Source organism: Chionomys nivalis, chromosome 16 (assembly GCF_950005125.1).
Source record: "Chionomys nivalis chromosome 16, mChiNiv1.1, whole genome shotgun sequence".
In the NCBI taxonomy this organism is placed as follows: Eukaryota; Metazoa; Chordata; class Mammalia; order Rodentia; family Cricetidae; genus Chionomys; species Chionomys nivalis.
This window is the reverse complement of record NC_080101.1, coordinates 7,042,380-7,058,064: the sequence shown is the minus strand read 5'-3', so window position 1 is coordinate 7,058,064 and position 15,685 is coordinate 7,042,380. Positions and strand designations below refer to the sequence as shown.

The following is a 15,685-nucleotide window of genomic DNA, read 5'->3' as shown; positions in this document are numbered from 1 at the left end:
CTGGCCACTGCCACTGCAGCTTCCCGTGTTCCCGGATCCCCGGGCCGCCGACTCCCAGGAAAGTACGGGCAGCTGGCGGGAATGGCGTGCGGCCGGGCAGCGTTGCAGAGGGTGGGCTTCTCCGCCCTTGCCAGACGGCCCCTGGTGTTGCGTGCGGGCTCTGGCTCTCCAGCGAAGGGACAGCGGTGCTCGGTCCCCACTCGCCCTGCCACGCTCCCGACTCCGCCGGGCGCTCGCTGCGAGCAGCTCGCACGCCTTCCGCGGGGGCGCTGCGCCACGCCGTCACCCCAGCCCACCACCGCCCCCTACTCCACACCTCCTGCCCGCACTATCCGCCGCCCTCCCCCTCCCCGCCGAGCCGCTCTCCCTCCTCTCTTCCCCCCTCCCGGCGAGGGGCGGGAGGGGGCGTGGCAGGGCCTCGGTTTGTGTAGCTGCTGCCCGGCTCCCCGCACTCGGAGTCTGCAGGAGGAACGCGGCCCCCGCCGCTGTCCAGCTGCTCTGTGCCTTTCGCGCCCGGCGCCGCCGCCTCTCCGGGAAATTCAGTCACTGGCTCGCCATGGACTCTCCTAGGGTCCTGCTCTTGGCGATCTTCCTCATCAGCTTCTTCTGGGATTTGCCGGGTTTCCAACAGGCTTCCATCTCCTCGTCCTCCTCCACCGAACTGGACTCCACCAAGGACGTGAGGAGCCGCAAAGAAGGGAAGATGCCGAGGACACCACAAGAGAGTGCGGAGGGACAGACGCTCCAGGAACACCAGCCGAGGCAGAGCGAACTCCGGCTGCGGCCGCCTGCACAGTCTCAGGGGCAGGAGCCTCCAGGCAGGGGCCCGCGCGTGGTGCCCCACGAGTACATGCTGTCAATCTACAGGACTTACTCCATTGCCGAGAAGTTGGGCATCAATGCCAGTTTTTTCCAGTCTTCCAAGTCAGCTAATACGATCACTAGCTTTGTAGACAGAGGACTGGGTAAGTGGCAAAGAAAGCGCCGGACTCCTCTCCCGCTGGAGCTCCTCAGCCTGAGCGCTGCCCGGGCTCTGGCAAGAGGCTGCTTTTGTGAATCCCCAACCCATTTTGGACACCTCCCCCCCTTTTTTTTATTTTCGCAAGCCCAAAATTCCGAGTGCAACTGCAGATTTGCTCCAGTCTGCAGTCCTCCCCTTTCTCTCTCACTTTTCTCTTTTTCCTTCTGTGTTTTCTCGTCTGTTGCCGAAAGCAGCGTGGTGGTTGCTGGTCTGGTAGCTAGAGGAGGAAGGGTAGAGGGAGGGAACTGGTAGGCAAATGACGGGAGATGGAGAAGGGTCAGAGAAAGGACTGAGGGACCGAGTGGTCAAAGCCCGTGAGGGATGCTGGCCCTAGGGCATCTGTGAGGGCGTTAGAAAGCGTGGAGCCTCCTGTCTCCCAAGGAAAAGCGGCGCAGGGTCCAGGGAGCGGAGGAGTCTAGGACCAGTGACAGGCAGTGCCTTAATCCAGCAGTCCTGTGAGTTCTCCTGGAGCCCTGTGCAGGTTGTGAGGGACATCAGTCCCATAGGCATCTAGTCACTTCTGGCACCGTTTTTTTTCTGTCATTTTTTTTTCTTTTTCTTCTTCCTGTAGTATCGCACACCTGATCGTTCTCAAGCCACAGTCCACCGGACTGGCACAACCAGGGACCGCTGAAAGCGTGGGGTTCTTGGAGCTTAGGGTACCGCAGGAGTGCGCGGATCCACCTTTCTCAGACAGACTTCACTCTGCTCTTCTAAGTGTCTGGGGGCCCAGCCCTCATCCCCTGCGCCAGACTGGATGCACCGGTCTATAGGCTTCCGAACTTCCCCCTCTTGCTCTCCTCACTGATCCACAACATGGCCAATGTCTTCTGATTAAACCTCAGATACTGGGGAAAGTTCCACCGGCTTCTAGAGAGGAAAACGTAATTCAGAAAAAGCAGGAAGGGAGAGGTGGACAGACAGGAAGGTACCTAGAAGGTAAGAGGCAGGCGCTAAGAGATTTAGGTAGTCCTTGCTTGTCATACCCCCAGGCTCAGCTTTGCCTGTTCCTAAACCCGCAGGCTAAGGTTCAGTGAAAGTATCCAGAATCCCAAGAGCCCCAGTATTGGGCAGAGGGAACTACTCAGCTACATCTATCTGCCTTGATGATCCTCACATTCTCGAACCTTTCCAGAGTGGGCTAATGTCCCCCTTGCCCACCTGCCCCAAGCCTGACTCGGTCTCCAGCCACCAGCCGTCCCTGGAAGCTGCTTTCCTTCGCAGCCAAAATTCTAGTCCCCACCAGGTATGCAGCTGCAATCCAAGGTCAGCGGGTTATGAACTGCTGAAAGGACCCGACGGCACATTAACGCGGGCGTATTTTATGACGATTTTAGGTATAATAAAGTCACCTTTACGAAAACACGTGGCTTCTTCGTGTTGCTGCTACAAGGTCTTGTACCTGGGTTCTCCAGCTCAGCGCCAACGCCTTCCTACCTCTGCTGGAGGGCAATTTCTCCTCCAGCAACGTCTCAGTTAACCTCCTAGTGTTTCTAAGAGGAGAGGCGATGGAAGGTCCAAGAATACTGTTCTTAGGGAAGAAATCCTAGAGGCCTAGGCTAGCAGGCAATTAGGTACTTTCTTCTTTTCATGGGAAGTGACAAGGTCTTCTCTCCTACCCCAGGCAGGCACTCTTATTGGTGCACTAGTTCCTGAAAGTTGGCACAGGACCAAGGGACACTGGAGGCTGTTCCGAGGTATCCATAGAGGACCTTGGAATTTCGGAAAGCAGGAATGACTGTCTCTGGGGCCCTTAGACCTGCAGAGATTCGAGCACTCTTCAGCCCTTGCTTGCCCCCAGGTACCCACACACCCTGGCACCGTGCTGGGAGCCCCCAGGCTCCTCCAGCACCAAAGGGGCAATAGGGAGTAGAGGAACACTGTTCCCCGGCCATCGACGCCGCGAGGTCAGCAGGATTGTAGGTTTAACCTCAGAATGCATGCACGGGGCTGTCAGAGGTCCCTAGTTAGGTGCACCAAGACCCACCGAGAGGGTAGCTGTGAAGGCTTTCTCTCCTCCTCGTCCTCTGAGTTTTAAGGAAACTGTGTGAGGACTGCGAGGACACTTTGAAGACTGTGCTGCCTGTGCCAAGCCGCCGCGCGGGTGTAAAGGAGCTGGGGGCGGGCAGAGAGGGACTGGAGGGGTGCGCGGAGGAGGGGCTGGATTGCAGGCTGCAGCCCCAGCTTGATAAAGGGAAAACCTCACTTTCCCTCTCACTGATTTTGATTTGATGTGTCACCGGCGGTGACCTCGGGTTGGACCTTCCGGGGCTTGCTTAGCCTTGGGCCCCTGATTGGAGTGTTTCAACTCAGCGATCTAATTGAGGGTTCATGTCATAACACATCAAACGGTGTCTAGTCTCCCGTGATGGAAGGGACCCACTAACCGCGCATCCCGGGCTTCTGGTGAGGACTTCCGCTCCTCTCGCGCGCGGGGGTTCTTAACGTGCCAAACTCTTCGGCATCCCCTCCCCCAACCCCCAAGTGGGTAGGCAAAAAGAAAAGGGGCAGCCAGGAGAGGAGCTGGTCCTGCTAACTTGGCGCCTTGCCTAGAGGAGGTTTAAATCGCCTCAGAGTAGTAGGCTGAGATCCGAGGAGCCAGGGTCCCTCCAGGGGAGGAGCCTCGAAGTGGGCTCATAAGCTCCAAGAGACTCCTACAGAATTGGTTAAAGGTCTCGTTACCGGAGAACTTAAAAGTTAAACCTGAAGCTGTTTGAGTTTGGGAGGACAGTAAAAAGCCCCGTGCCAAGTGAGCAAGGAGAGCGACGGTTCCATAGAAACACCGTGGCCTCCTCTACTGTCCCAATGCTCCTCCCTGTTCCATTAATCCCAAGGCGGCCTTATTGAGAGCTTTGAAAACGCCCTGGAATGGTAAATAACAGTAGCCAAGATAGGATGACCTTTCAGTGTGGGCCAAGTCCTATGCTAAAAGCTATAACATGAAAGAACTCATTTAGTTCTCGGCTACCGTTTCTGCATTGCTTTAGAGGTGAACTAGAGAAATGGAGTTGCTCACGGTCACACAACTAATTAGACATGAGACTGGGGTCAGAGTGTAGGCGCTGAATGCTAACGCAGGACACTATATGGATAGGGTAAGAACAAGGAGCTTTCTAGGAACTGTGATGAGATACATAAGTAAAAGACAAATAAAAGCGGGATTTTCTTTCCGGCTTAATGTTCTTCCGTAGTACTTAAAGGTCCAATGAGGAGTTCTCAGGGAACATTGGAGGCAGGGGTCTGAATATGTATTGTGCCTGGCTTTCTCTTGCATTTATTGAGTAGAAGCGCAAACTACTGTCGTATCTCAAAGTTTAATTTAGAGAAGTAGAGAAGAGAGGTGCGTCTGTGTGTTGGTGGGGAGCTGAGACCACAGGGATCAGGATGGACCAGGTTAGGCTTCATGAAACCGCAAAGACCAGCAGTCCCAGGGTCCTGGGGTTTGGTCAAGGCAGACAATTAGAACTGAGGAGAGAAGGTGGAGAGAGGGAAGAGGAAGAGAGAGCCAGGCAATTAGAACCAAAGAGAGAAGGTAGAGACTGGGGAGAGAAAGAGAGAGCCTTCCATGCAATTGCTTGGTAAGTGCCACCTTAAAAAAGAAAAAAAAAAAACCCTCAAGGATTCAAAGATGAGGAAAAGGAACAAAGTGAGTCTAGGAATAGTCTGTGGGCTAGGTTTCCCAGAGACTGAATTGAGAACAGTTGGTAGTGTTGTGCATGCTGTTGTTCCAAGCCTGCTCACAGAAAGAAGACAGCAAAGAGCAGCTAACACCCAAGAGGAGATAGAAGGGTCTTTAGGGGCTGGATACCTTTATAGGTGAGTCCAGGAGCAGCTGCTTTGGGTTGCTTACTAGTTTGTGTGGTTATCTTCAGTTCAAAGATTACAAGGAAGCAGGGGTGTGCTAGGCACAGACAGACTTCAGAGAGAGAGAGGGGCATGCTAGAGCTTCCTTGCTTCCTGCTGTTTGCCTGCAACATTGCATTGATGCAGAACCGTGGGTTTCTGCATGCAGTAATCAACACAGCAGCGCTAGCACTTTTGCCTGGACCCTGTTGTCGTTGGCAAACGGAAAATGAAATATAAGCAGGGAAGTATTTTAATGGGGACGGAGGGAATTCGCAACTGTTAATTATTTGGTGACCTTGTATTCGATTTGTTTGAGTCCCTTATAAAAACACTAATTCATACCAGACGGCCAAGTGAGGAAGCTGGGCAGAAGGTTCCAATCTAGGCTTTATTTCCCCGGAAAGAGAGAACAGCCTTGGAGAGAGTTTGCTAAGCGTGCAAGTGTGTGGTTTGTGGGGTGCCAGCAGAGGACCAGGCACAGGGCTGGCTTTGTGGTTCATGCTGAAGAATCTTCCCTAACAGGGTTAACCCAGAGGCCCTGGGGAAAGCCCTGGGAAAGACAAGGGAGTCTTAAACTCTAAAGTTTGTCTTCCTCTTCAGGTTGTAATGATTCAGGTACATTTAAGGTCACAAACCAAGCCATAGGCTTGTACTCAGCACCATTACTACTGTCTTCGGATGCTTAGGGGCCACCAAGATGAAAACGGCAAGATGGTAAAAGGGCCTAGCATCTGTGTGGCTAGTGTGCAGGTTGCAGGAGGATTTTTGGCGCGAAAGGTTTGCCGGAGGGCATCAAAGGTAACCCTCCTTTCTGGAGCCTTGAGGCTTTGGAGCTTTTGCCCAGGGTAAAATGGCTGATGGGGGAGGGGAAGAAAAACGTGCTCAGAAGCCTCCTTCGTTTCCGCACATTAAGTAAAACAAAATTCCTCCGAGCCACGGACCCTGTGGGTTTTGTGGACTGCCCCTTTCCTAAATGGATCAGAATCGGAAAGCCATTTTTTCTGCCCACAACACCTGTCCCTGGATCCTCTGGGAACCGGAACGCCGGTCTTGCATTGAAAGGAAGCTTAGTGCCATCCGTTTCCCCCACCAGGAGTTCTGGGGTGATAGCACACCTCTTCCATAGTAGGTGCCTTCCAAAAGATGAGTGTTGGGGGGGGGGGGCATGATAGAAATTTGGCAGATACAGGAAGTTTTGCTTCCTGACAGACTACCGCATGCACCAAATGACCTTGGGCAATCCAACCACTCCTGGGCGCTTTCAAGTATGATAAAAGGTATTAGTTCGCTGACCCCTTTGCTATTGAATAACTTGGCACCAGCTATCATTTTGTGGGATCACTGAAGAAAATGGAGTCGGAGATCTTTTGGTATGAAAAGTGGAAGTGAGGACCCACTGCAGAGACCCTTTGACACTCCCCGTCTAAACTCTGTATGTTTTTAAAGTTCAGTTTGGGGTTAAATACTGTCGTCTGATTACTAGAATAGCTCCCAGTTGTCCTGATGGGTCGGTCCACTGGTATTGCTCAGGGTGGAGAGTCAGTTCGACTTTCGGTAGAGGGAGGGCAGAAGTTTAAAAGGCGATTGGATGGTGCTGGTGGGGGAGAAACTTTGGGCTGAACAGTTAGAGGCTGGCGTCTGGGGCGGGACAAGGCTTAAAGACCCCAGTGGGCAGTACAAGAGCAGAGAAAGGCGGACCAGCAGCACCAGTTGGTGCCTGGTGAGAAGGAGGATAGGGAGAGAACAGGACAAGAAGAAGCTGTGCTCATGGTTTGCCTCTAAGGGAGCTGGGTGGTCCAGTTGCTGTCGCTTCCCAGTAGACTGGAGCTTGAAAGCTCGGTGGGGAGGAAACCTGGAAAAGAAAAGAAAAGAAAAAAGAAAAAAAAGCCCAGCTGTGGCTTGCAGCTGACATCAAGAATCTCATTTTGCTACATTGTTGAAAGGTAGAGCAAAATTAGTGACTTGTTGCAATCCAGAGACTGAATATTGCTGCCCAGCACTTCAAAGAATACTATGGAGGCATCTCCTAAACTGGAGGCTTAGGAACTGGGAATTAGAACCCAAAAGTCTGCGCACCATCCTGGGCCTTGAACCTTGGCCTTGGCCGCAACTACAGGGTTAGTTGGAAAGAAAAACTGCATAAAACATCCACTTATCTTTCTTCTTTTGAGCGGAAGCCCACAATTCTAGGACACATTTCCAGATCCAGATTCTACCAGGAGTTTAAGACTCCTGCAAACCCCCATTACTCCCTCTTACCAGGAGATGTGGTGTCATTTCCACAGGGCGTTTTGTGGGTTCACTCCTTCACATGCGGGAAAAGCCTCCTCCAACAAGCTGACTTTGTCCTGATCCTCAGAAAGGAGTTGCATCTTGGGTCTCTGAGGCACTGGTTGCCCCTACAGCTCGCAGAGGAGGAGTGGGGGCTGGGAGGATTGTCTGAAAACCCATTAGGTTGGTTTTGATCTGCTGTGTGTGCTTAAATTAAGATCTGAGCTGCTGTGGTTGGGAGCCCAGAGCAAGACACAGGTGAAAGACAAAAGCCAGGGTAAGTGTCCTTGATCTTGGTTCGTCAAGTCTGTGACCAGAAGAGATTTAGCCACTCATCTCCCAAGTGTGTGTTTCATCTGTCAAGACAAAACCGGGCTTTGATTGGCTATACTCAGTGCTCAGAAGGGGACTGGTTCTTGTCCTTCGCTGCCCAGAAATGAACAAGACTGCGTTTGCAGTTAGCACATTGTAAGTCTGGGCTGAGGATCAATGGCTCAGTTTCAGTCAGGTAAGAGAAGGCTCCCCTTCTGATGTTCACAGTTTCCTACTGGAACAGATTTTGATACCAGCACTGGAAGTTCTCTATAGGGTCCAGGCAGGTGACCAGACATTAGCCAAGGAGACTACTTGACCCAAGTACATGTGAGAAAAAAAATGCATAAATATACCATACAAAAACAGAGACTTCAGGAATGGCTCCAAGATCATTCTGGGGATAAGAAGGGAAAAAATTGAAACACAGGACAAGTTGAACTCTAGAAGTTGGGCCAGTTAGAGTGTGAAAAGTATGTACATACTGATACAGTCTAATGACTCACAGAGTCGGCATACCACCATCAGGGCTGCAACCCAGGCGTTCGTGTCTATGCCTCCTTCCCTCAACATGGGAGTCATTTTGATTGTCTGTTTGTTTTCAGGTACACATAGGCAGTATCCTTATCTTAGCACTCATGACTGTTCTGGGACAGAATATACTTTCACAACGTGTACCAAAGAGAGGAAAGAGCAGGCTTCTCAAGGCTACACTTGCAAGAAGAGGGATTCAGATTCTATTGTAGATGGTTGTGAGCCATCATGTGGTTGCTAGGAATTGAACTCAGGACCACTGAAAGAGCAGTCAGTGTTCTTAACTGCTGAGCCCCCAAGACATTTTCTTAATGAGAACATTTAGCAAAGGGCCAGGGTTTTGAAGGATGGGATCTCAACTGCTCAGGGGGTATCTGTATCCTGGGGGCACAGTAACTAGACTCAGCATAGATCGCCTGCACAGGCCTTCACACACCACAGGGGGGGACTTCTTGACTCCACCTGGAAGAATCTACTTTGACAGATTCTGACACTTCGGGTTGGTGCTGGATCTGATACCCCTCAGAAGTGACTCCATCACAGCCATGAAAACTGAGCTTGGATGTTTCCCATCTTATAGAGAAAAGCACAATGCATCCTGGGGAAATTGCAGCCTAGTCAAGTATGGATCACATTGAGGACCAAAAATAAACGGTGGCAGGCTTCCCTTTCCCTCTCCTTCCTCTGCACCCATGTAGAGGAGTGTGTCCTATGAACTAGAGGTGTCTATTGGAACTAGTGTGATCTGTTACCAGCTGCAGGGTGTTAAACTCAGTCTTGCTGTTCTGAAGTTTATCCTTGCAAATGAATATAAAATGGAGCAGAGCATGAATACTTGGTGAAAGGGTCTGAGAGGTCATCAAAGTTCTGAGTGCCACGAGCCCTGCACAAAAGCAGTGCCTGGTTAGCACACAAAACTGCTTCTGGGGCTGCAATAAGCTGGGGGTCGAGGGGAAGACTTAGTTTGGAAGAGTTCTGGAATATTCTTTGCAAAGATGGGCGATTGAATATCTGTGCACTCCAGGACCTAATCCTATTTAGGATGTGTGATTGGGAAAGGTCACAGAGTATGAACCTTCTGAACTGTAGACTAGCTACAGGTTCTGTGCCTCTCAAAGACACAGAAGACACAGTCAGGCAAATGGAGGAGGTTGCTGAGCCTGACCAGCATCCATCCAAAGTGCTGGTTCATTTAGAAGATGAGAAGCCAGTGTGCGAAGGGCCTACTGGTCCTTTGAGAATCACACTTTCACTCACGGTTCTGGTTACTGGAAGAAACAAATCCAATTTCAGTCCTCAAGAGGGACTTGAGCTGTCTGAGGTTCTAGCGATGTCTTGGGAAGACATAGTTCTGATCCCTTCCTCTCTACAAGTTTCAGTGTCTTATAAATGTTATGAGGGTTGACTGGGAGGCAGCCCCTTAGGGAGAAACAGCTGTGGGTACTGATCGAGCGTGCTGCCTGGTAATCTAAGCTCAGGCTGCTCCATCTTTTCCTCTCCATTTAAGCATCTGTCTTTGGAGTCTTTCATCTATTTCCTGTGCCTACCTTAGCCTTGTGCACTTGCCTAAGAAACTCTGTTCCCATAATTGTTCCCCATTCTGCCTTTTTTTTTTTTAAATTAAAAGCCTTGTCTTCTTATATTGATTCTGACTGAAACATATTTTTGATTAACATATTCCTTCTATTTTAATTTTGAAAACTTCTGTACTAAGAGCTCTTGATAATGTGACCATATCACTATGAATGGGAAGATAGGAGGATGGAGAGTTCTACTCTAGACTGGACTACAGCGAATACCTTTTCACAAACAGACAGACAAAACCCCAAACACCCCACATGGGAAGTGTCAGGATGAGGTTTGCCTATTTTATTGTATTTTATTTTATTTATTTTTTGCCAATTTGCTACCTGTGAAGGATTTCCTTCAGATACATCTGACTCTTCTTTCTCCTCCCCTTCCTCCTCTTTCCTACTCATCTTCTGGAGAAAAAGGAAAGGAACAACAACCAACAACAACAATCTCTGCAGTTGTATCTTGAAAGCTTTATGCGCTCAATATTCAAGAACACAGAGTTTGCTGAAGTGAGAGCTGAATTGTTGCAATTAGTTTGCTGCAAATAGAAGCTTCTTGTTGTAAGGAGGGGGCCGCTTGTTCATCCTGGCCACCCAGAACTGAAATAATTACACAGAGACTGTATTATTTAAATCACTGCTTGGCCCACTAGCTCTAGTTTCTTCTTGGGTAACTCTTACACATTAATTTAACCCATTTCTATTAATCTATGCATCACCATGAGGTTGTGGCCTACCAGCAAAGTTTCAGCACATCTGTCTCCAGCAGCAGCTTCATGGCTTTTCCCTGACTCCACCCTTCCCCGCTCCCCAGCATTCTGCTTAGTCTTCCCCACCCAGCTCCATTCTACCCTATCACGGGCTCAAGACAGTTTCTTTATTCATTAACCAGTGGGATTCACAGCATGCAGAGGGGAATCCCTCATCAGCTTCTTGTGGTGAATTACTGACCATTTTCCAATTTAGAGACTAAAGCAGAGAATTCTTTTTATGAGAGAAAGTGCCATAGACTTAGAAACCAACAGTGCACATTTATGCAAGGAATGGGATTATCTGATGACATCACCCATATTTATATGAGGTTTACTAGATGAGAGGTGTGCAAGGCAGCACAAAGGTGACCCATAGCAGCTGGGCCAGGCTTTGGGTTGCCAGGCCAGCTGGTCAAGTGTTTGTAGAGTGTGCATGGTGGTTTCTACTTGGCAGACCTACGGGATGTTCCTTCTTGGCCGTGTCTTCTCTGCATAGGTTCAGCCGTGAGGGGATCTCTAGAGAGCAGCTCCCTTCTCAAGTCCTCTGCTTAGGAGTCAGAGACTCTGCAGACATGTTGAGAAAGTGGATAGAACTATCAAAAAATATGAGAGTGGTTATACAGACAGAGGAGCCTCCAGAGATGGTGACATGGTCTAGTGGCAGTGTCTTGGATCCTGGCCTGCAGCTGTGTGCTTTGCTCTGTCTCTACTGCACTGATTCTTCTCCCCACATGATGGGAAATCCAATCCCTACCTATGTCCATGGTTCTCGGAGAGTGAGTCCCTGCACCGACAGAATCAGCATCATCAGGATGCTCCAGAAAAACAGCCCCAAGGCTCTGCAGCCTCAGATGGTGTTTCTCCCTGTTAAGTTCCTGTGAGATACTCTTGATGTTAGGTTGGTGTGTGTGTGTGTGTGTGTGTGTGTGTGTGTTCCTGATTCACACAATTCTAGCCTTTATTCAGTTTGATGGTCCAGGCAGCTTCTTTACCAGCCTGTATTCCCAAGAGTGGATCACACCTCTCATGTGTGTGTTTACCTGGGATGCTGTGACCTATGAACTGGGGTGACTTTAAGCATTCAGGTAGCACCCCTCCAATCATGAGGTATGTACTAAGAGGCCACTTATTTGTTCTCAACTACTCAGCCCCAAAATAATCACACAGAAACCATATTATTTGCAATACTGTTTGGCCAATAGCTTAAGCATATTTCTGGATAACTCATATTTTAAATTAACCCACCTCCATTAATCTGTGTGTCGCCATGAGGCTGTGGCTTATCAGGTAAAGTTCTGGTGTTTGTCTCCAGCAGGGCTACATGGCTTCTCCTCACTCTGCCTTCTTTCTCCGAGCATTCAGTATAGTTTTCCCTGCCTAGCTCTACTCTGCCCTATCACAGGCCAAGGCAGTTTCTTTATTCATTAACTAATAAAAGCAACACATAGACGGAGGACCTCCCACATCAGAGGTAGACTAGTACAAGAAGAAAGGGGGAACAGACGGAGTCTGAAGGCCACCTTTGTGTTCCTTCCTGAGTCCTAGAATAGACTTTATAGGATAGTTTAGTAAGGCAGGTCACCAGACAAGGCTGAAGAATCTAAAGATTTTTCAGGTCTCAGTTTTGGCTCAGTTGTGCAGACTAACCATTTATTAGCTAATCCTTAGAAACAATAAAATGGTAACAAAAGAAGGCTGTCCTCTCCATGTTGCAGGAGAGAGAAAGAAAAGGTAGTCACTATTCTCTGTGCCTGCCTGTGTTCTCTAGCCAGCGACCAAGTGTATCAAACTGTGAACACACTAACGGAAATGATTTCCCAAGGGAGGTCAGGATTTATTTCCAGCAAGCTCTACAAACACAGTTTGATCTGTAACCCCTTCCCTTTAGCCCCTAACCACTCTTGGTTGCTTCTAGAATTCTGTATTTGGCACACAGTACCAATGGGACTCACGGCCAAACGCTCAAGCTTTGGAACTCAGTAGATCTAAGTGCTGCCCCCTACTTCATTACTTATTTTAGAAAATTGACCCCCCCAGTCTTATTTTTTTTCCACCATAGAAATGGGAACAGTATTTACTTACCCTATCAATTTGTGCGTGGGAAGCAAGGTCTGAACAGTATTAGCTCTCACAGTGTGTAGCTGGAGCGGCGTGTGTCTGCAGTGTGTCTTTCTCATTCTAGACTGAGCAGGGCAGTGAAGCCTAGGGTGACAAATACAGAAATCCGGGTAGTGGCTAAGCACCATTGTGGGACACAGCTTTCTAGGAAGAAAAAGAACGTGTGTTGATTCCCCGCTGGTTGGCTTGATGGTCTTGGCTTCCATAAGTCAACTTCAGCAGCTTTCCCCCTTTCCTCCTCTCTAACCCTTCTCATGGCTCTCTCAGGTGGAGGCCGGTGCCTCAGAGGCAGCCAGCCAGCAGTTAGCCCAGAGTGCCGGCTGGGTGTGGCTCAGGTTCCAGAGCCAGCATCCGTGTGTTACGTGTCCCCAGGTTACATCTGGACAGGCAGTCAGGGCTGGGCTGAACTGGGTCATATTTTTTCTATTGAAATGGATGCAAACTTTACTAGCTTCTGGGGAGAGCAGAGGGCTTTGGGGATTCTTGGATTTGCTGGGCTGTAAACATTCTATGGGAAAGCGGCCCAGGAGGATCTGCTTAGCTTTCCGCCTTGCACATTGAAGTGATGTTGGCTGCATGCACAGATGTGTCAAGAAAGGAATCTAATTTTCCCTTCCTTCTAAAGAATTTGCCTTGGAATTTAAAGTCCGCCTGTCTGTATGTGTCACAAATGTCTTTCTCTCACTTGTAACCAAGAATTGAATCTTTGGGATTCGTTATGAAACAGATTGGATAGTGGGGAAAGGGGTGGGGCCTGCTGTGGCCTAGGACTGATTGGATGGTGGGAAAGGGGTGGGGCCTGCTGTGGCCTGGGACTGATTGGATGCTGGGGAAAGGGGTGGGGCCTGCTGTGGCCTGGGACTAGGTATCCCTGGCTGAGGCCTATTTCCCATGTACTAAGATCTCCAGGGATGTAAGTCTGGCATGCTAGTCTGTGCATCATTCCGCCCCCACCTCCAAAAGCTTTATCAAGCTTTCATCTGTTGGAAGGAAGGAAGAAAAAGATTGGAAAAGAAAGGAAAAGGTGACACAGGAATTCTTCCTTTTGTCTGCATCCTGCCTGGCCTAAACACCCCAGCAACACTGCCCGGAGGGTAGGAATCCGACCATGGCCTAGCGGGTTTGTAGAATGACTGTGCCTCTATATCACTTGCGAGTCTAAAGGAAATAGTTTCACAACTAAGCACACAAAAGCTTCATGCTTGGGTCCTGTTCTTAGATACCGATTCAATTTGATAAGCAGACACTGACACCTGAGAGGCAAATTGAAAACCACTGCATTACAACTTTTGCACCTATTGACCTGTGTGTTCTCTAGGTTCATCATCCGGGGCTCTAGGTCTGCGGTAAGGAAGGACTTGCTACCGTCTTCGCTTCTGTGGACTGACGAAGGGTGTCTGGCGGTTGGGAAAGACAGACCGTGTGACAATCATAGAGGGGATAATTGTAAATGATTTCAAGTGCCAGAAAGATGATAAGTCAAGGCCCTGCCACAGTGGCCCAGGAAGGAAGGCTGCTTTGGGTCAGAGTGGTCTGGGGTAGCCCACTGGAAGGAAGAGGTAATATCTGAGCGTCAATGATTAGAGCCCATGCACAGTAGGGCTGGGGGAGGGCAGCCCAGACTTGCCACCACAAGGACATATTATTGGTTACACAGCCTCTTAAGGGGGAGCCCAGGGAAGCTGCCTTGACGGGGAGTACAGACTTCTGTCCCAGGCAGCAGCTGAGCTGAGATGGGGGTCCAGTCCGGGTCTGGTTCCTCCCCAAGCAGTATATGGTCCAGGCAGTGAGTCTGGAGGTGGTTGGGCGGCCGAACTGGACTCCCTAGCTGCCTATCCCCTCCTTCCCTCTTCCTCTTGGGGACTGCCAAAGAGCACCGGGTTGATCTCCCGGTAAGTAAAAGTGACTGTAATTTTTTTTTTTTTTATCTCGCAGATGATCTCTCGCACACTACTCTCCGGAGACAGAAGTATTTGTTTGATGTGTCCACGCTCTCAGACAAAGAAGAGCTGGTGGGCGCAGAGCTGAGGCTTTATCGCCAGGCGCCCCCAGCGCCCTCGGGGCCACCAGCCCGACCGCTGCACGTACAGCTCTTTCCCTGTCTGTCCCCTCTGCTGTTGGACGCCAGGACCCTGGATCTTCAGGAACCAACTCAGACCGGCTGGGAAGTCTTCGACGTGTGGCAGGGCCTGCGCCCTCAGCCATGGAAGCAGCTGTGCTTGGAGTTGCGGGCAGCCTGGGGCGAGCTGGACGCTGGGGATACCGAGGCACGAGCGAGTGGTCCCCAGCAGCCACCGCCTCCGGACCTGCGGAGTCTGGGCTTCGGACGGAGGATGCGGCCGCCCCAAGAGCGCGCCCTGCTCGTGGTTTTCACCAGATCCCAGCGCAAGAACCTGTTCGCCGAGATGCGCGAGCAGCTGGGCTCTGCCGAGGCGGCGGGAACCGAGGGGTCATGGCCAGCGCCGTCGGGTGCCCCAGACGCCGGGCCTTGGCTGCCCTCGCCCGGCCGCCGCCGGCGACGCACTGCTTTCGCCAGCCGCCACGGCAAGCGACATGGCAAGAAGTCCAGGCTGCGCTGCAGCAGAAAGCCCCTGCACGTGAATTTCAAGGAATTAGGCTGGGACGACTGGATTATCGCACCCCTAGAGTACGAGGCCTATCACTGCGAGGGCGTGTGCGACTTCCCGCTGCGTTCGCATCTGGAGCCCACCAACCACGCCATCATCCAGACGCTGATGAACTCCATGGACCCGGGCTCCACCCCGCCCAGCTGCTGCGTTCCTACCAAATTGACTCCCATTAGCATCCTGTACATCGACGCAGGCAATAATGTGGTCTACAAGCAGTACGAGGACATGGTGGTGGAGTCCTGCGGCTGCAGGTAGCGGTGTCGTCCGCCCGAGCCAGGGACCGTGGAGGGGGGCGTGACTGCTGAGAGGCGGAGCTGGAGCTGGCCTGAAGAGGCCACAAGTCGGGGACATCATGGAAGTAGGAGCAGTGGGAGAGGAGGCAGCCCAGCCCTCCCAGAATCTTCCACTCGCCAACCCAGAAGCAGCTAAGGGTTTTTACACTTTGCCTGGCCACCCTGGAAAGACTAGACAAGGATTGTTTTCTTTTTCTTTTCTTTATTACTATAGCTTTGGGTTTTGTTGTCTCCTTGGTTTTGATAGGAGATGGAAGGTGGAGGAGAGATGGGTATCTGTTCCCAAATATTCCGTGGATGGGGGTGAAGACACGAGAGGAAGAACCAATCGCTT

General features: G+C 50.7%; 1 protein-coding gene across 1 annotated transcript; it reads left to right on the top strand.

Moving 5' to 3' along the window:
• Positions 1-556: 556 nt before the first annotated feature.
• Gdf6 (growth differentiation factor 6) lies at positions 557-15,313 on the top strand. Its single transcript, XM_057791207.1, has 2 exons — positions 557-965; positions 14,364-15,313. The coding sequence occupies exons 1-2, from the start codon at positions 557-559 to the stop codon at positions 15,311-15,313; spliced, it is 1,359 nt and encodes a 452-aa protein (XP_057647190.1).
• The last annotated feature ends 372 nt before the right edge of the window (positions 15,314-15,685 follow it).

Bases quoted from the DNA above. Each gene is read 5' to 3' on its own strand.
- Gdf6 (XM_057791207.1), top strand. From the start codon at position 557: ATGGACTCTCCTAGGGTCCTGCTCTTGGCGATCTTCCTCATCAGCTTC. The intron at 966-14,363 runs GTAAGTGGCAAA...TTTATCTCGCAG, and splicing joins CTTTGTAGACAGAGGACTGG to ATGATCTCTCGCACACTACT.